Raw genomic sequence first — 20,686 nt, forward strand, 5'->3', positions numbered from 1 at the left:
TCATCATCTTTGATTCTTTTATTACTTGTTGAGGGTTTATTTTCAGTTGATGTTGTTGGGGCATTATTAGCTGGTTGTGTTGATAAATTATTTGTTGGTCGTACTGGTGGAATATTAGTCGGTGGAACTAGTAGATTATTAGTTGGTCGTAAATGTGAATTACGAGTTGGTGGTACTGGTGGACCATTAGTATTATTGGGATTATTATGTCGGAGCTGATTTAAATCAGTCCTTGCTGGGTTTGTAGTGAAGGGTATGCTCAATTATAAAATATAAAAATGTGTTAGAAACACCTTGGATGACGATGTTGATACCATTTGATTGTTGGCCCATTTGTGGGTACCGATGAAGAAAAAAAATTTGCTTAATTAGGTTTTAAAAATATTACCTTCTTGATTATTAAGGGTGGAGCTCGTGCTGATAACGTGTTAAAACTTAGAGAGATATGGAGGAAATAGAATGAGTAAAAGTTAGAAGATGAAGATGTTTTTACTCATTGGTGTGTTTTTTTTTACATTGGTGAACTTTCATATTTATAGGCAAGTTCATCTACAATTACATTGAACGCATTCACATTATGGTAAATTCATTAATTACCTTTCACATTATATTTCAACAATATTGTTATTTTTAAATGTGCAATAGATTTATATTTGAAATGGCAACTTGCTGGAACAGAGAGTAGCACAACCGTTTGTATTTACCCGCAATCTCGATACGTAATTAAATATTCTTTACAAAAATAATGATAAAAGCTCTTAAAAATTTAAACATGTTTACGAAAAATGATAAATATTACACCACTGTATATTTTTAAGTACTATATTCTTTTACTGTTCCATACTTTTAAGTCATTAAGATACCATTCTCAACCCTGACAGAAGTTTGTTACTGCCACTTATACAATTCGGTAATCTTAATGCTTAAGTAAGTTCATTTGGTTAATACTCATAACCATACCATGCATCATCAACATCAACATTAATTAACATTAATTAAGTTTTTCACTAATCAACAAACACAACAATATGACATCTGATATACGTAAGGGTCTGGTTAGATTAGGGTTGAAGCCCTACATTTAACTGTGATAGGAGTCGTCACCCCTCCAATACAATTATCCTCGAGCTTCTACAGGATAGGTAGCTAACCCCCTGTCTTACACCACATTTTACGTGCCGGCTAACACGAGCGCCGGGATTTTACATGTCGGTCAATGGTTTGACATTACCTTACTATCAGGGTCATTCAATCAATACTCAAATAAGTTCACAAAAGCACATCACATTATAATTATTACAAGTTGACTTTGACTTTGACCAACTTAGGTGGTAACTTCCTTTATTTAATCAGATTCTTAATCAGAATATTAAATTTACTTGTTCACTACTAAATTTTTACTTATTAAATTTAATTAAAACTTCATATATAATAGTTTACTTGTTAAATAATTTATACTAATAACTTAATATTCTATTAATAGTCTCCAAATAAATATTTTTACAAGTAGCTTCTAAAAAGTTTATTTCTCTTGAAATAAGTTCTCAAATCTACATTTCTATCTTTAAAATAAATAAAACATGTATTCTTTTCACAAAACAAATATTCTGATTAAAAATCTGTATTCTTTGAATAAATTTCAATACCCAACAAACATAAATGAATATTTCAAGTTTAGCATAGTAAACTTATTAAGTTCGCTAAAAAAATTAAATTTCTAACAGTAAAACAAATAAAACTAATAATTTCACGAAATTAATTTTTCTAGTTATAAAACAAGTAACATTTTATAAGTTCACCAAAATCAATACTTTTAGTTATAAAGTAGATAAAACTTATATTTTCACAAAAAAATAAATATTTCTTGTTATAAACTAAGTAAGTAAAACTTTATTCTATTAATATTTTCATAAAATGAAAATTTCACGCAGAATTTAAAAAGACAAGTTTATTAAAAGTAATTTTACTCCTTTTTACAAAAATTTTGGTCAAATAGTCAACTAAAGATTTATTTTGTTTTAACTAGCTATTTAATATCACAAAAGTTACTTTTTATTATAGAATCTCATGTATTCAAGAAAATATTTTAATATAAAACTTATAATAATTTAATAATTTCAAATATGTATTTTTAACTTTGTATTTTTATTATTATCATAAAAATAGCTTATAATAATTTAAAATAGTAAATAAAACTTTTTTTTTACATGATAGTGATCAAATGGCCCATGAGTATTTGTTGGTCTTTTTCACTTAAACAACTTAATTTAATTAATTTTATATAACTAACATAATAAAAAAATAGAAACTTTTACACAATAACCTAGATGTTTAATAAAACTTTAAGGATAAACTTTAATATAAAAGATAAGGTACTAATATAAATATGGAAATCTAGGGAACATTTAGGTAATATATTTACATTAAACAAATAAACAAAATCTTAGTACAAATCTTAAGTCATATGGGTGGTAAGGTGGGTATTGCATTTTGTCAAAGCTTACTTATTTAGGTAGGTTTGACTAAAGTTAACATAGGTAATTAGGATTAGTTTAGTTAAAATCTTAATTTAAAGTTAATAATAATATAAAAAAAAAGTCTAGAATAGTTTAAATAAAAGTATATATTAAGTCGTTAAAATAATCGTTAACGAAATTAATTAAGAAATAAGAATTTTTAAACGTAAATTTTAGTAAACCGTAAGTTAATTAAATGATTTAAAATCTCAGTAGTATATAAATTAGTAACTAAAACTTTTGGGCTCATAAAAATTATATTTAGAAGTAAAATAATAATAAAGTTTCATATTTAAATTAATTTAAGAAATTGGACATGTAAAAGGAAATAAATAATAAAGAATTCGAAAATATGTCTGATATTAAATCAATTTAGAGTCTAATAAAATAAAAATTTTGAAAATTAATTCGGGAATGATAATTAGTTGAAATAAGATTTAGGAATTTTGTAAAGTTGGATGAGTTCAATAATCAAGAATTAGGAATTAAATTGAAGGAATTAAGAATTAGTCTGAGATGATTAAGATTATGAATTTCGAATCTGTTACAACACTGGTTGAAAGCTCCGCGTGAATTATACTTTGCAACGAGCTTTTTTAACATTGCAATAGTTAACTACATATCCAGCAGAGGACAACATGAATATAATGTCTTGATTCTGTGTTTTCCTCCTAGTACACTTCGGAGATGTACGCTCACAACCCTCACAAACAACCCTAACTACACGCCCTCCATTGCTAGGCAACAACCTAATATTCGTAGATCCACTTGATTGGGGTGTAGTAATAACCCAATCTCTATTGGCTGCCTGCCTACGTCTCCTAGCCAAGGGAACTTCATCTTCCACTGGGCTTTATGGTAGGCATGAGGACCAATCATAAGTATTAGGCTCAGTCTATGTGACACAAACATACACTTCTTCTATGTGCAACCATCCAATCTATAGGTTAATTTTCGAATTAAAAGTCATAGTAGCAAAAGTTGCGAAGAAAAAATGAAATTTATATTATTGATTAATGGTTTACCTTTTTTTTTTATGAGTGTTTAGTTTTTTTAAATATCGCCTACTAAAAGTGAATTGTTGACATGAGGGGTATATATGGAGCAAATATGAGGTATGTATTAGCTCTAATGTAAATCAATTGGATAGTAGATAAGAATGACTTTTGAATATATACTCACATGTAGGAAATTTTAGCCATGATGAATAGTTGTAAGACCATGAACATCCAAGAGGATATTCTTTCCTTTTAGCACTTTTTTTCCTTCTTAGGGATTGCTTGGATTGGGTATAAATATTTAAAAGAGTAAAAAAAGTCAAACTAGTGAAATAAAGGTAAGTGGAGATGCGAATAAAGTAATTGAAATACTTGTGAAAGATGTGGAATGAAAGTAAACTTAAAATTATGAATAAAAAAGGATGATGATTTCCCTCATTTGGAGGAAAATATTCCTCCACCCTCTCCTAGGGTATACTTCAATATGAGGGAAATTATTGTTGTTTTATTCATTTTCATTACCTTCTAACCAATTCTTCCACCTCTCTTACAATCAAATTCTTTTAATTTTTTATCTAATTTAACTTTGTTTTCCTACGTTGACTTTTATTTACCCCCTTAAATATTTACACTCAATCCAAACGAGCCTTTAACGATATCCTCTTGAATGTGGAGAGATTATCACAATCCTCTTGGGCAAGATGATTGCTCTTGATCCTCTTCATGAAGAGGATGAAGATGGAAGGAAGGGAATTGAGTAGTATACTTGTCACAATTTCATTGGTTGTATTTAATTTTGATTTTTGGACAACGGTATTATTTAAAGGTAAAAGACACTCCCAGTATCCCACATAAGGTAGGGTCTGGGTGGGGGGTTTTTCTTTTTCCTGAAAGATGCGAACAAATCATACCCGTTCCCCCAAGGAGGGAGTAAAGCGAGATGCACGCAGTCAAGAAACCCCCAACTGATACCTGCGTCCAGAAGAGATCGAACCCCAAACCTTCTGCTCCACATGCAGATGCTCTATCGATTGAGCCACAAACGCTTTTGGTATTATTTAAAACGGTCATAAAAAAAGGTAATATAAAACTTCGAAATAATTACACCAACAGCTCTATTGTTTTTTAATCTATAAAATGATCATAATTTTGCCTATATTTCACACACTTTAATTTTTAACGAATTATGAATTTTTGTTTAGGTTGAATTTTTATGACTAGTAATACGCTAATCAATAATATACAAATTAATTCGGTGAATAATATTTATGTTTCAATAATTAAACAAAAAGAAAATTATAATAAACTACCTATTCTATACCTCTTTTTGCAAAAAACTACCTTATCTAAAATTTTTTGCAAAAAACTACCTTATATAATACATTTCTTTGCAAAACAGTACCTTATAACGGTTTTTACCGTTTGACCGTTTAAGTTAACCGTTGACTGTCACGTGACAGTCACGTGAACTTATAAACCTTTGCTTCTTCTCCATTTCAGCCTCTTTCAGACATAAGCCAACGTATATCTGCTGCAAAACAAAATCAGATTTCAGGGTTTGCTAAACAATTTCATCTAATGGTAGAGAAAATGCTCCAGAACCCTTCTTCCTACCTTCCTCTGGTATCATAATAGGAGCTTGGGATTTCAGATGCAAGTCTGCAAAAGCCCCTTAAAAGGTAACTTCTCTGCTCAAAGATAAATAAAAAAGTATCAATAACTCTCACAACAAGCTCAACACTTTATTCAGTTGGCTAATCATAAGAGCTAAATGACAACTATTCAAATCAAATAGCATATACAAGGAAAGCACTACATATAGTTCAGTAGTCTCAGGGCGAGCACAATTTGGGTCTATAAAGTAACAAGCTTTATCACTTGGTTTACCTGCCAATTAGTGGGTTGAGGAGAAAACACAAGGGCGTACAGCTGCTAACAAGGTTGCTTCAGTCTGTAGATTGAGGGTTTTTCGAATGAAGGAGGAGCAAATGTCTGGAAGAGGCTGAAATGGAGAAGAAGCAAAGGTTTATAAGGTCACGTGACTGTCACGTGACAGTCAACGATTAACTTAAACGGTCAAACGGTAAAAACCGTTATAAAGTAGTGTTTTGCAAAGAAATGTATTATATAAAGTAGTTTTTTGCAAAAAATTTTAGATAAGGTAGTTTTTTGCAAAAAAAGGTATAAAATAGGTAGTTTATTATAATTTTCTCTTAAACAAATTACAATTATTAAATTCGGTAATAGGAAAAAGAATGTGTAAAAAAAAGAGATAATTGTAAAGAGGATATAATCCAATGTTCATGCTCTTATACTTGCCCACCCATTTTATCATCCGAGACATCGGCAACATGATCATGGATCTTAGCACCCTTTGACATCCACATTATGTGTATCAGAAAGTACTCAATACAAAAATGGTAATAATATGCGCAACGCATAGTTTACCCATCAAAATTGGTACCAAAATTCAACTTTTCACGTATACCATTCCCAATTTGGCTCTTCAGAAGTCAGCCTCCATCCATTTCAAACGCAAAATCTGCTTTAATTTCTGCTGCAGAAGCATTGAAGAAGATAAGCAAACGGCAGAGAAGGTACACCAACTGTAATAATTATTGTTCAATTTCAAATTTGTGCGATGATTTCAAGGGCGATTTGTGGATTTCAAAATAGGGTTTCTCGTTGCTGGAATCGGATCCGCCATGGGAAATTGGGAGTATATGGAGCACCATGGGTTTGTATTTTTTCAGTTTGCATATACCTTTAAGTTTTGGTGGATTGTCCATCGTCGCTCACTTATTGCATCAGCCTGAACTTCAGCCTCAATTCAAGGCAATAACATTTTACTCGTTTCCTTCTGTTTTTTTTTTTTTTTTTTTTTTTCTGTTATTGAATGAATGTGATATTGATTAGTGAGCAAAGTTTCTACTTTTAAGGGTGTGGTGATCAACTGAATTGATATATTCTGATGTTTTTGTTCCCTGTCAAATAGTTGTCTGCTCTATGCTTCTCGAAATGCCTAATTTGATACATATGTAATTAAGGGAATGACATTTGATGCTAGAAACTAAAGCTGTATGCCTCTTTTAATAACTCTTTACAAGTTACGACTCATTGGTGTTAGTTATTATGAATACCTCATTTTGTGATTTGCCTCAATTAGACAATTCTAGATTTGGTATTGGTATGATCTCATTTTTTTAATATCTTTGTGATCCTTACCAGCTATTGTTAATATCCAATGGTTATCAGCCTAGCCTTTGCCTCTCAACCTTTCGATCAAGCACAATCTTAGTTTTATGCACTCATATTAAACTTGTACCCTTCGTTCCCAACTTCCAATTCTGATATTCCATGTATTATTATCTTCTAAAATGTCAATTTCCTCATTAATGGATATAATGCAACCATGAGAGCTGTTAGCATCGTTCAATTGAGTATGGGACTAGAGAAGGGTTACAGATGAGTCCTTTTGAAGTTGAAAACGCTAAGTCTTGAGTTTATCAGGGATTTGTTTGGCTTAGTGGATTTTGTAACTGGAAGTTAATTTATTCTATATTTTGGCTATTGTGTACTTTGTTTAGCAAGAATCTCAAAATTATGCATTTGATCAAAATGATCATCACCAATCCATCAAATCTGGATCTGTCCAACATAGTTAGCTTCGTTTGAACTAGCTCCTTTGGACTTGCACTCATCGGATCACATGGCTTAAAACTTTCAAAAATCCTATTTTAAGATGAACTTTCTTCCTACAATAGATGCAAGTCATGTTTTTTTTGTTCCCACTTTGACTATTTACCAAACATAGCTTCATTGGATTCAATGGACATGTTTTGTGCAAATTGAGAATCAATAAAATCTTTTTATGTCAAAACCTTTGTAACATCCTCTCTACACAAGGTTTCTAAAATACTTGTAAGAAGGGTAGTAAACATAACAAGAGTATGGCCAAGTCTTCATTCTTAATAGAAACCTTAATATTTTACAAATCCAAAACTATAGATGAAATTTATCAAGATGTGGTTTTATAGGCTTACGGCTTACCTTCTTGCAATTAGAGGTCATACAAACGACTCTTCTAGAGCAATCTATTGGTAACACTCTTGGCCATGTAAAGTGATTCCCTCTTTTCTTGTATCCCCATTGAAGTGACCTCCTTTATCACTTCCCTTATAACTTCATTGAAGACAAAGTTATGGAGGATAAAGCTTTAGCATCCTCCTATTTAAATCAAGATTTCCTTCATCTTCATTTGCTAGAAATTGACATTTGAGTTCCTATCAAACAACTCAATCTCTAGCTTCTTTGTTGACATTTTGATCAAATAACCACCAATAACACCTCAAATAACCTTATATAACCTTTTCTCTGATAGAAATTGAAAGGAAGCTCACAAATACAAGTTAGGATAGTTGAGAAAAAGGGTAGTATACTAGTATGTGGTGCAATCGATGAACTAAACCAAATGTGCAAATGGATGATGATGAATGAAGCATTAACAACAATAACACAAATATTTTACGGTGGTTTACCAAATTTAGGCTACATCCACCATTCTAACTAGAGTTGTATTCAAATATGAGATTAAAGGAAAAAAGCTACAATCTTGATAGTATTTACAATGGAGAAGTATTTAGGGAAGATAGACTAATTTTAGGGAGTAATATACTAGAAAGCAGGCTAATGATATTAAGACTTTTGGCACACTAAATGACCTAGGTGTGTAGGAGTATATATAGGGCAATTTAGGGCTTGGTCCTTATTTGTTCCTCTAACCTTACTACTCTTGATCTAGTATGATTGTAGGCCTTATACTCCATGTTTTCATCATCCAATCATTGCATATTTGAGTGTACTGAGATTATTCTCCCTCAATCAATCCCAAATCACCATTTGGGTCCTTCTTTAAAATCCTAACAAAACTTGTTTAATCAATTTATTATGTGCTAATACTTGGTGAACTAAAGTCACCCACTTTCCTAATAGAATTGTTTGAATTTCCTTTTTTGTAGTCATTTTTCTTCCCATATTACTGTGCAGGCAGTGATGATACTTATGATTGAAACTCTGGAGCTGTTTTGTGCTCTGTTGCTTCTGCAGTTCACCGCAAAACACAAGCCAGTCAACTTCCTTCAACTAGGAAAAATGCAAAATGAGCGAAACTGGATGTTTGGTGCTTTTCTGGGCTTTGTATTCCTAGTTCTGGTGATGTTCTTTACATCATTTCTCGCTGACCAATTAGATGGCACGAAGGTTGGTTTGATAAAATTATCTTATTTGCCTTTTGTACTCGTCAAACAAACGTGGAGAAGATGAATAACTTTATATTACCTAGTATTGATGCTCGCAATAAGTTGTTAGGAGTCTAAATCCCAAGAAGTTGGAAAATGTATCCTGAACTTTGAACTCTAGATCTTCTTCCTGAGATTAGAATTGACTAGAATGTCCAGAAGTTTAAATTTTAATCGATAAAATGATTATATAACCAGTATATTGATGGTCTTGATCCTTTTGACTTTTGAGTCATGATTTCTCTGTAATTTCCTTGCTACTCAAATAATTTATCCTAATCCTTTGTGTTATCATCCCAGCATATTACCAGTCTTGAAGTACACTTAGATAGTTGTGTATACGGTATATCAATGAGGTCATGAGTTGAGAGTTTATTTGTTTCATGGAAAAAGGATGAAGAGTACAAAGCCCGTACTCTAAGTTCTACGCCTCCCCTAAAATTTCAGTTCTCAAAAGGTACTACCATAACAAGACTGGAATTTCCATTGGTGAATGACAACAATTTAGGCATTGAGTGTACCCGAATCAAGATTCGGTCAGATATTCATTTGAAATCAAGCTTCTAGTGTAGAATCAAAAAATTACATAGATGTGTATTTTCATCATAAGCCTGCTGAACAGCTAGTTTCTGGCCCTTTTGGTTGGATAATGTCCCTTTTCGTTTCTGTAAGACTGTACGGCTGTATTTAGCCATTAATAATATTTGATTCTGATCCATTCAGGGGTCGAGCAATCAAACAGTGAAGGAAATTTTGTTGAGTGGCAGTGTGGCGCAGACTGCATGTGCACTTGTGTATTGCCTCATCGCTCCTCTGCTGGAGGAGATCATATATAGAAGATTTTTATTGACCTCTCTAGCGCTCAGTATGAAATGGTATCAGGCGGTAATGATAAGTTCACTCATCTTCAGTGCAGCTCACCTTTCAGGTCAGAATTTCATTCAACTACTTATAGTAGGAATGGTGCTTGGTTGCTCTTATTGTTGGACTGGAGACTTGAGATCTTCCATCCTTTTGCACTCTATGTATAATGCTTTGACTCTCCTAATAACTGTCTTGGCCTGATTTATGAGAAGATTTTGAATTTCCATTAGTTGCAAATATATTTTTCCCAGAACAAATTATAAACAAGTATCATTGAGATATTACTCCGTCTGTCCCTTTGCATATATTACAACTTAAATTTTAAAGTGTGCTTTTTAAGAGTATTTTAGTAAATTCAAAAGGACAGATGAAATAACTATTAAAAATGTTACTTTTGGTTAAATTTTGAATTTATGAGTTTTGACTTTTATCGCTCATGATGTATGGATATATTTGTTTTGTTCAACCCTTAAAATTTGATGCATTAATCATGCTTAGGGCATAACAAAATTGAGGTTCGCCAAATATAAACCTTTTGTCCAACTTTTACGTTTTAGTCCTAATAACTTTTTGTTTGTATAATGTTATTGTAGATAATTATCATATAAAGAGTCTTTATTGAGTATATTTCTATTTTTGCAATGGGATAATATGATGTATTCTCTTTCTAAAAGTAATGCAGTATGATATAAAGAATGTAAAGAGTATCTTTTGAAATATTGTATGTAATGTATTGATTAAAAGAATATTACATATTCCCTTCGTTATTTTGTTAGTCTAGTTTAGATTTTTTTATTTTAAGAGAGAGAAATTATATTAGATTTTTGAGGGATATATTAAAGCTAATATATATATATATATATATATATATATATATAACTTGAATTTGATGGTGATAATATATGTACTTGTATCTGTTATATTTGGTTCATTACATAAAGCTGATAAAGGTTTGGAAGTGATGTGTTTTTTTTTTTTTTAGAAAAAGTCGTGATCTTTTCGTGTGACTATGTCATGTTTTTGGAATAAAGTAATTCAAACAAGTAATTTGGATGGTGGTAAACGTAAAATATTTGTATGCAATTTAAGTATGACTTTGGATGAATTAGGACTTCATATATGCTCACGAATTGGGTTGACTCTACAATTATTAGTGTGAATTTGAGTTTTGAATATGGGATCATGGATGAATGGACAATTCTTAGCATATCTCATTGATGATGATGAGGCATTAGACGCTATGTCTGATGGTGAAAGATTAATTTGGTATAGATGTCACCTATAAACGGGTGTGGTGTGCTAAGCACCAAGTCGTTGTTTCCATCTATCATCTATGACAGTCTCCACGCTTTTCGAAAGCAATACGACATGCAAACCACGCGAAAATTGTTGAGTGATTTTTTAAGGAAGACAAGGATAAGGGTGTGTATGTTCGCAGCAACCAAATAACCCTCCAACATGTGTTTTAGCCCTTTAAACCTTCCATTAACGGGTTCAAGTCGGCAAACATATTATTGCCATTGACGGTACGCATTTTTATGGTAAGTCATCACGCGCTCTTAACTGCAATTGCTCAAGATGGTAGTAAGGGTATCTTTCGACTTCTCTTTGCATTGGTCGAAAAAGAATGCATAGCTGCATGGTCTTGGTTCTTGGTAATAAGGGTATCTTTCCACATGCAAAAAGTAATATATGAGTCGATGACTCCTTAACTTAGCTTGGAAAGTTGATTTGTAGAAAATTCATCAAATCAAAATTAATGAAATATAGGGAAATGTTGAAAATTCGACTACTACTCCATTACTATATAACAAGCAGCCGGTCTCTTGAGAGACCGTCTCTTTGAGAGACGTCTTTGAAGCCCAACCTATTAAACCTTATTGTCCACTTATTGTATTATTAATGCCTACTTATATTATCCTTAATGCTTACATACAATATATTTAATGCCTATCGAAAAAGTACTCAAAATGCCTACTTAAAATATTCTTAATGCCTACCGAAAAACTTAGTCTACTAGCCTACTTATCATATTCTTAATGCCTACTTACAGTGTCTTTAATGTCTACTTACAATATACTTAATGCCCACCGAGTAAGTACTTAACTACTTAAAATATTCTAAATGTCTACTTACATTATTCTTAATGCCTACCGAAGAACTTACTCTATACTTTCCTTTTTGGGCCTACCTAATTAGAAAAGGTCTCAAAGATCTAACAAAAATTTGTGTACAACAATAGTTTCGAACTACTAACATTCATTTATAAAATGAAATCATAATACATAGCATTTTATTCATCAATTACATTTTAAATTTCCTCATGTTTCTTCACTGCTGTGTCCTGTGTGTAATAAAAATTTCATCCAATTGCTTTTTTGAGATTTTTAACTCGCCTCGAAGATTTTCTTTCTCAACATGATTCTTCATCATCTTAGACTGAAGATGTAGCAAAATAACAAGCTGGATCAAAGATGCTTTAGTTTCCATCATATTCAATTTTTAACCACAATGACACAACAACACTTCACTTGAACAATATCAAAATTTGATATCTAAACATAAAGATTATCACCACTAATAATTAAATTAAATATCAACTCAATCAAAAGATCATCAAATAATTAAAATATATTAAATAATAAAATTTAAAATGTACTATAGATAATTAATTCAAATAATTAAAATATATTAAATAATGAAATTAAAAATGTACTATAGATAATTAATTCAAATTAAGAAACTAGAGCGATATACCTTAACTAAACTTGCATCACCTTAGATTTTTATAGAATGAGATTGTGGATGGTTGAAGGCAAGCATTATGAACTATTGTTAGAACACTTATTCGTCATTAGTAACAAAGAACTAACTAACGACAAGTAGTATCACTCACAAAGTCAAAAAAAAAATAAGTGAACTTATTGTTTGCTGTTACTAAAAATAAACAAACGAATGTTGGTCAAACAAAGTCAACTCGTTGTTTGTTGTTAATAACAACGAATAGGGAGTTGATGTATTTGACCAGTACTCTTTTATGTTCACTGTTAGTAACTAACAGCAAACAAAAGACTTTATGAGTTTTTCAACTTTTTAAAATTGATCTACTATAGTTCGTTGTTAATAACATTGAATAAAATTTGACCACAAATTTAAATGCTGAGACACTTAATTTGGAAATAACATTTCCCACATCCTTATATTGGAAATTTTTTAATTAAAATGCTTATTTTTTTTAATAAAAGCTCAAAGTATTTTGCATTTAATGCATGGGCATGATGGAACGCTAAAGCAATATTGTCATGCACACTTAAACGAAAAGATTTTTAAATAAAAGCTCTAAAACGTAAAATTCCTAAAAGTAAATTGCATAAGGTTGTCTCTTACTGTTAATTAATTTAATCACATCAAACCATTTTGTCAAAATAACTTTTTTTTCAAACCATAAAAAACAAGAAAGATTTAATTAAATTATGCTTAAATATTTAAATGTAAGCACAAACATTTGAATATATTGATAAAGATTTATTTAAAATAAATGAATAAATACGAATATTTGATATCCGATCAAAAGTAAATTACAATTTCAATTTTCGCATAATTAATCTATTTAAATCGAAATCAAATTATGATTTTCACTAACCGAATATCCAAACTTTTGAATTCAAATCTATAAGATATCCAATTTTAAACACCCTAATTAGAACCACTAACATTGGCTCGGATGAGAAAATTCCTATGTGAACTATTTAGTCTAAGAGGCATTAGGGTTTATTTGCGCGAACTTTGAGAAAAAAATTCTTGAACATAATTTGAGAAGATGCTTGTCATTGCCACTTAGGTACATCAATATAGCAGAGTAATTCATTTATATATAAAAACAATTTTTGTGGATATTATGGTCAGTTTGTTTCACAAGTTAATCTGTTACTCCAAAGTTTGATTTACAGAAATCAACAGCTATATTTTTTTACATCAATCTAAGATATCAAAGCGCTAACCCTTTACAATCCTACTAAATGTTCAATATACAAAAGCATGATATGAAACTAAGTTCACTGGAAATCAATTTTATTACTGGTGTTCTTAGTTTGTGAGTAGCAGTTTAGTACCATCACTAATTGAATTCATTCCTAGTAATGCCAAAGCATGCAACTTTCAAGAACGCTTACACAAGCTCTCATCTTCTGCCCTGTAGAAATGTAGGAACTTCATTTTCATCACCTTTCCCTGACAATCAATAATTTCATAGCCCGTATTAGTCCTTATAGCCTGTTCTCAATAGAGGATTCAATTAAAATTAATGTCCTCAAATTCAATACCTCAGCATCATCAGCCATGACAGGAAACGCAAATCCAGTTGAGCAATTCTCCAGTTCTTCTGGACATTTCATCCATGCTCTATGGGCACTAATTGCTTTAATCTTGTATTTGAACATCTGACAGATAAAGCACACTTAAAAATCAACAAAATCTTAAAAAGTGCCTCAATGGGCGGTAGAATCACATAATCAAAGTTCCCTGGATTGAAGAAGATAAAACGCTGAAAGCAACCCTCAGGAAATAGAGATAATGTAGAAAAAGAAAGAAATGTAAACACATGAAGCAATTCAGGTGTAAAATATCTAGACAACGAACCTCTGAAAGAGAAACAGTTGGTTTTTCCAATTCATCTCCTTCAAGATGCAAACCAGTACCCTGACAGTCTGGGCAGAACACCGAGCATATTTGGTCACGTAAGGTTAATTCCTCATTTTCCTTCCATCTTTGTTTGCGCTTAATGACATTCATATCTGATTTGCAGTCCTTCCCCAGTTGATTGACCTTAGACTTTGTCCTCCTTCTGGATCTCCGTCTCACTTTCGTTTGCAATGGCGGCTTCATAAACATCTCAAACTCACATAGTAATACCCAATGCATGAGGCAAGAAGTATGGAACACATGGAATGCCTACAAAAACGTATTATTGGGTCAATGTAGTGATCAGTTAGCTTCTCGAGATAAGTTTTCCAACATTCACAACATATGTACTAAATTTGGAGTTTTTTTGCAATCCAAACAAACAACTACGTCAAGGCTCCAAAGTTCTGCTGCTCATGATTGTTTGGCAGCAGCTGCTTAGAACACAAAACCTTGTCTCGAACAATTATAAACCTTAACGAAGTTTTCTACTCAAAAAAGAACCAAGGAATCATGCAAAATAATAGTCAACTCAAAATCTAGGGAAGACTCAGAGATCAGAATGCAATGAAGCCTTCCTTCCGGTAGATAAAAACAAATCAAGACATAACAAACAAAAGAAATAAGCTTACCCCGTGGACATTTCTGCTTGAACAAGCCAGCTTTCCAGTTTTAAGATTCAGCAAAGTAGCAACATCTTTTCCTGGCAGCATCTTGTGTTGACAGATGTCACACATTTTTTCAGATGCTACACGTTGCTGCCTCCTCCATTCTCGTCTTAAAGTCTTGTTAGAGATGACTCTAGAATGTAGAAGATGATCATCATAGCGATGCAAAAGTAAAGCTGAATTTGCTGAAGTTGAACCCCGAGAATCATCCCCAGACGAATCGCACTGATAACTCGACATCCCACTAGCATCTTCTGAATCAGAAAATGATTTCTTTCTCCTCTTAGTAGAGCCATCACCATTAGTAGCATCTTCTCCAGTAAGCAATAGCGTCTTAATCTCATCAAACAACCCCTGCTTTCCCAGGTCATAAAAGTAAGAAAAAGTTACAATAGCAAAGTCATGTGAGGGCAGACTAAAATCAACCTCATTTTTTGCACTACCATTCTTCCCCAACCATTCACACCAAATTCTCTGCATACCCGTTTGAACCCCATCTCTTTCCAATAACCTTGCAGAAACCTGCCCATATCCCATAAGTCTCACACGCAGGTCAGAAACATCATCTTTGCCAATAACTCCCGGAATCACTAACTCAATACTCTCCTCATCATTAGCATCATCTTCATCATCTCCAAAACAATGGTCTATGCTCTCTTCATTCCCATTTACAAATCCATTAACACCCTTTTTCGACGAACCATTATGAACAACCATAGCGAGATTATCAGCATATTGATGATCATCCATTGAGTTAAGTTTCCCATTGCCTTTAAAATGCACAACTTTCTCCTCTTCGTCACAGGTGTTATCAAAGAAAAGAACACCATCATTAAAAGGCCATGGATTATCTCCTATCAATGTAGCCTTAGCAGCAGAAAGTCTCTCCTTATGAAGGCTTCCTCTCAAATGGTCAAGCAATACAACATCACTATAGCAAGGAGCCAAACACAAGGTACAAAAGAAAATATAGCGTTTGCCATCTTCTCTCAAATCGACATATGTATGACCTTGAGATCTAACATTCCTTAATGTTTTTCTAGCCAGCTGTTCTTTTAAACTGGGCACACTAGGTTTCAGAAACCCTAATTCCCTTTCCAACATTACTTCAATAGAACTTCAAGTCAAAAATCGAAAATCCACAAATTGAAAACCTTAGAATTTACAATAACAAAGTAAAACCTAATTTCGCGAACATAATCCCAAATTCAAAATACAAGACAGTAATGATGATAATTTACAGAAATTCAACCAAATTTAAACAGCAATCTTAAAATCGTCTAAACTTACAGCTTGGAGGATTGGTAGGTATGGAATTTATGGGAGACGGTCGAGCTGGGAGAAGATCGAAAAAAATATCGGCATGGAAGAGAGAAACAGCAAAGGAGAAAAATCGATGAATCACCATCTCCATTTTCTCTGTCAACGTATGAAATTCAGAAATTATTGAAAAGTTGAAGATTACTGATTCCCAAACAACCTTTGAGTTTTGAGTATGATTGATCAAAGAAACAAAATTATGCGCGAGTTTTTGTTCGAGTGAAATACGGCAATACTTTTTACTTCCGTAAACTGTCGTGACTCATGCCGTAGCGGTGTGGACAACATTCCATTTTTTGTTTTTTTTTTTGATGCGGAAAATTATTCCATTTTTTTTCTATTCAATTTTTTTTAAGATAGGGAATAAATAGATCATAATCAAATTTAAAACTTTGTCTAAAAAATGTGTTATTTATTGCAATTGAAATTAAATTTGATTTTCTAACCTTTAATATAGCAAAATAACAATAGATTAAATATTATGATTAGATTTTATGTTTCTGTCGTATCTTTTATTCCAAAGAGGTATTTATAGCAAAAATACCAAGTGTTTTTGCACTACTCTTTATGTCTTTATGATTTTGCTACACAATACATTAAAAGTTTTTACTTTAATTTTCTAAATGTAACAAAATTAAAGAGATAGGAAAATACAATTTATCATAAATTACAAAATTAACAATAAGTTGTTATTCATAGACATATCTTATTATTGTTTATTTATATATTTGGTTATTAGTTTATAATATAGATATATCATATTATATATAACATTCCCTTTTTCAAAGAATATTCATATTTCTTTATTCCTCATTAAAATCTAATATATTTGAAAAAATAAATTTTACTTCAGTTCGAGCAATTATCATTTTTTTTAAACAATGTTATAAGATCGTATCTCACCTAACCCCTCCCTTTCCCATAGTTTCTACTCTTGATTTTGTTCTTCTCTACAAAGCATAGTATCTTGGTTTTGCTTTTCTTCTCCAACAGATCACAATACATATTCAAAATTTGATTCAACTTCAACCAAAATATTCATCGTTTCATCATTTTTCTCAAAACATGCCTTTCTCTTCCAATTTCACATCTTTAACTTCTATCTTTTTCATTATCATGTTCAGCCAAAAAAAGCTTCCCACAATTTATGAGAAAGAGGAAGCCATTTTCAAGAGAAGGACTTGGAGGTGGTAGGCACCGTGGGTGAGGGGCTGAGATGGGGAAGGGGACTGGGGCGGTGGACACAATAGAGGAAGGGGCTGGGGTGCTGGCACAATAGGGGGGTGTTTGTGTTATCAGGGTTGGCCCAGAGTTTTTCGAGGCCCTGGACGAAAAATTTATTATGGGTTCCTAACTACAAGATGTTCATAAAAAATCGATATTCTCCTATAAACATTTCTTGATGCAAAATCACTAATAAGAGTGTTTAAATAAAGATATTTTAGCATATCTATCTCAATATAAATTAAAGATCACTCACAAAATATGAGTAAAATAAAAACAAGATATTCAACAGTAAATTAAATGCAATGAAAAATTATCAATTAACATTCAAAACTCTTTAACAATGGAGATTAATCAAAAAAAGACCATAAAATACTGTGACACTCTTTCAATTAAATATATGGGTTTTTAATATATATGGGTTTTATAAAGCTGTTTTGGATTTTCTATAATTTGTGGGTGGTCCATGTGCCTGTATACAGGTTGCACTGTATAGGACCGAGCCTATGGGTTATGTTTTGAGCAAAACATATTTTAAAGTTTATATTATTCATAATTAGTCTAAAGTTAAGATTATTGTAGAGAATTCGTGAAAAATATGAATTCTTATTGGTAATTATTCCTTTTACAATATTTAATTCAAGTAGGATCAATTTTAATGAAGCAAATAGAAACGCTAATCAACAAATTTATAAGTAGCCACTAAGTGCTAACGTTGTCGGTTGTTCTGTAAGATTGAATTGCTAATAATCTCAATAATTATGAGGGTTATGAGTTTTTAAAATATTATACGCTATTTAAGGGGTAATGGGTTTCAAAAAATAGTGACTAATATTTAAATGGATAAATCTAAGGAAAAAAAAAAAAAAAAAAAAAAAAAAAAAAAAAAAACCTTTGAAGAAGGTTTTCTATTAGAGTGAGGAGATAGCATTTGTGCTTCTCTTTCCTCTATTAAATTGTCTTCTTCTAATAGGGCTGAAATTTTTTCTCTCAAGAAGGGATCATGATCAAATAGAATGGAAAAAGAAAAAAAAATTCAATTAATGATCACTTTAACTCAGAGCATAAGTATAACTTGAACATAAAAGATTAGATTGCAGAGCTAATTAAATTGTGTTATAAGACATAAAAAATATCAAAAAGATACAAAATACAAGACCAATGCATAACTAAAACGTACTACAGACAAAACTCTATCAACTCTGTTTCGAGTGAAACTTAGTTAAAATTTATATTAAGTGAGTGAAGATCAATGTCTATTATTTGTCCACGTGAAAATGTCCACATATCCAAATAAAAGGTTGCCCAATCCAATTCTTTGAGGTTGAATGTGGCTGAACATGGTTGAAGATGGTAGAAGGAGGTTGAACACCTTCAAATAAACCTACAAAACGAATAAAAGTTATTAATTCGAGGGCAACACTCGAAAAATAGAGTTCTTTGATGTTTAAGTCAGATGGAGGTTGAATATGAATATGAAAATAGAGTTGTCTAGATAGAACTTGGTAAAACTTACTTCATTAATGTTTCTGATATTTTAGTTTTGGCTTCGTATTGATATTAAAGCTAATCGAATCTGCTTTACGAACTGATAATTGATGAAATTGACTAATATGTAATCTGAAATTGGACTTGAATGTTTTATTTAATATCTTTGACTTAGGCTTGACTAAACAATGAGGCTCAATTAGTATTAGTACCTTGGACCTAAAATATTAACCCCTTTTACATATATAAGACGTTGTTGTCAAACAATAATCAATGGGTTGTATAGAGAATCTGGATGATTAAAATGGATTTTCTAGGATAATTAATTAAATGGATAACTCCTTGGATTGTTATGGCCCGAGGAATTAGGGGATATATGACTTAGGGAATTTTATTGGGCTTATAAGCCCCATAAAATCAAAAAAAAGGTGAACAAAAATTGATAATTTTTTTTTAATGAAGCAAAACAAAATTCGTCACGAATGAAAGGGGTAATCTCGTAGTTTTGTGGTTTTTTGTTTGTGAAAATGCGTAGTTAGGTGCTCCATTTCCATTGAGGTCGAACCTATGCATGTGCTCGAGAGATGGTTGTCCATACACTAATAAGGGATGTATGGATTCTCAAGAAGAGAGGAGCCGTAGTGGTCCTCCCTGAACTGTTTGGATCGCACGAGTGAATCGAAAGTTGGATCTACATTACATCTCACCTGAATCGCCCTATTTATCCTCCTGAGGAGAAGTTTGGTTTCAAAACCCAGTTCGAATAGAAGGAGCACGCCATGCTAATGTGCCTTAGATGATCTACATCTCAAGGTCAGGCGTTGATGGGCACATTGAACTATGCATGTGGTTGAGAGCCCTCACAGTGCAGGCACAACGACGCAATTATCAGAGGCGCGCTCTAACACTGAGCTAATTGCCTGTCATGCGGGCCTCCAGTAGGAGGCCCACTATGCCAAAAGCGAGGAAACCCCATCCTTCTCTTTCCTTTTTACGTCCCCATGCCGCACACACGGGGAACATGGACACCAAAAAGAAATCCTATCAACTTGTTCCGACTAAGGATAATAAGCCCATGAGCTTGGTCTTACTTCACCACCTAGAAACAAAAGAAGACTTCTACCTTCAAGTTTAACTCAGACGCCGCTCGCTTTTTTTGGGGTGTAAAGCAGTGTCGAACCAACATACCCAAGAATATGAATAAATCTTGAGATACATCTTTAGTGGGCTGGGCTTGAGATACATCTCTTAAAGAGACGGTCTCTCAAGAGACTAGCTGTTGTATGATTGTATGATTTGTTCTAATAAAAATCTTTTTAAAAACTTACCTTTAATACTTAAAATCATAACTAATGCAAAACTCTATAAAATCGTCATGTAGAATTTTCCCATTCTTTTATAATATTGTATGATATGATTGTTGTGTTGTACTTCTATTATTATTGTTAATATACTCCCTTGAATTCACGCAATGGTCCATTTGATTTTACACTATATTCAATGCACTAATTTAATATTAAATATTTCTAATTTTCATAATTAAAAATTATAAAAATTTAAAATTTTTAAAAAAATTTACATTGAGACGAATCAAATAAGATTTCACTTGATTAAATAGGAGTACAAATTAA

General features: G+C 32.0%; 2 protein-coding genes across 2 annotated transcripts; one reads left to right on the top strand and one right to left on the bottom strand.

Annotated features, from left to right (window-relative positions):
• The first annotated feature begins 5,828 nt into the window (after window positions 1-5,828).
• LOC130805070 (uncharacterized) lies at window positions 5,829-12,012 on the top strand. The gene is made up of 4 exons (XM_057669689.1): window positions 5,829-6,111; window positions 6,191-6,349; window positions 8,561-8,773; window positions 9,535-12,012. Exons 1-4 carry the CDS (start codon window positions 5,932-5,934, stop codon window positions 9,874-9,876), a joined length of 894 nt encoding a protein of 297 aa, XP_057525672.1. The 5' UTR covers window positions 5,829-5,931; the 3' UTR covers window positions 9,877-12,012.
• Window positions 12,013-13,416: 1,404 nt separating this feature from the next.
• On the bottom strand, window positions 13,417-16,682 carry LOC130805080 (uncharacterized). Its single transcript, XM_057669699.1, has 4 exons — window positions 14,988-16,682; window positions 14,314-14,625; window positions 13,998-14,114; window positions 13,417-13,905 (listed from the first exon to the last, which is right to left on the bottom strand). Exons 1-4 carry the CDS (start codon window positions 16,125-16,127, stop codon window positions 13,834-13,836), a joined length of 1,641 nt encoding a protein of 546 aa, XP_057525682.1. The 5' UTR covers window positions 16,128-16,682; the 3' UTR covers window positions 13,417-13,833.
• Window positions 16,683-20,686: the final 4,004 nt, after the last annotated feature.

Source organism: Amaranthus tricolor, chromosome 1 (assembly GCF_026212465.1).
Source record: "Amaranthus tricolor cultivar Red isolate AtriRed21 chromosome 1, ASM2621246v1, whole genome shotgun sequence".
In the NCBI taxonomy this organism is placed as follows: Eukaryota; Viridiplantae; Streptophyta; class Magnoliopsida; order Caryophyllales; family Amaranthaceae; genus Amaranthus; species Amaranthus tricolor.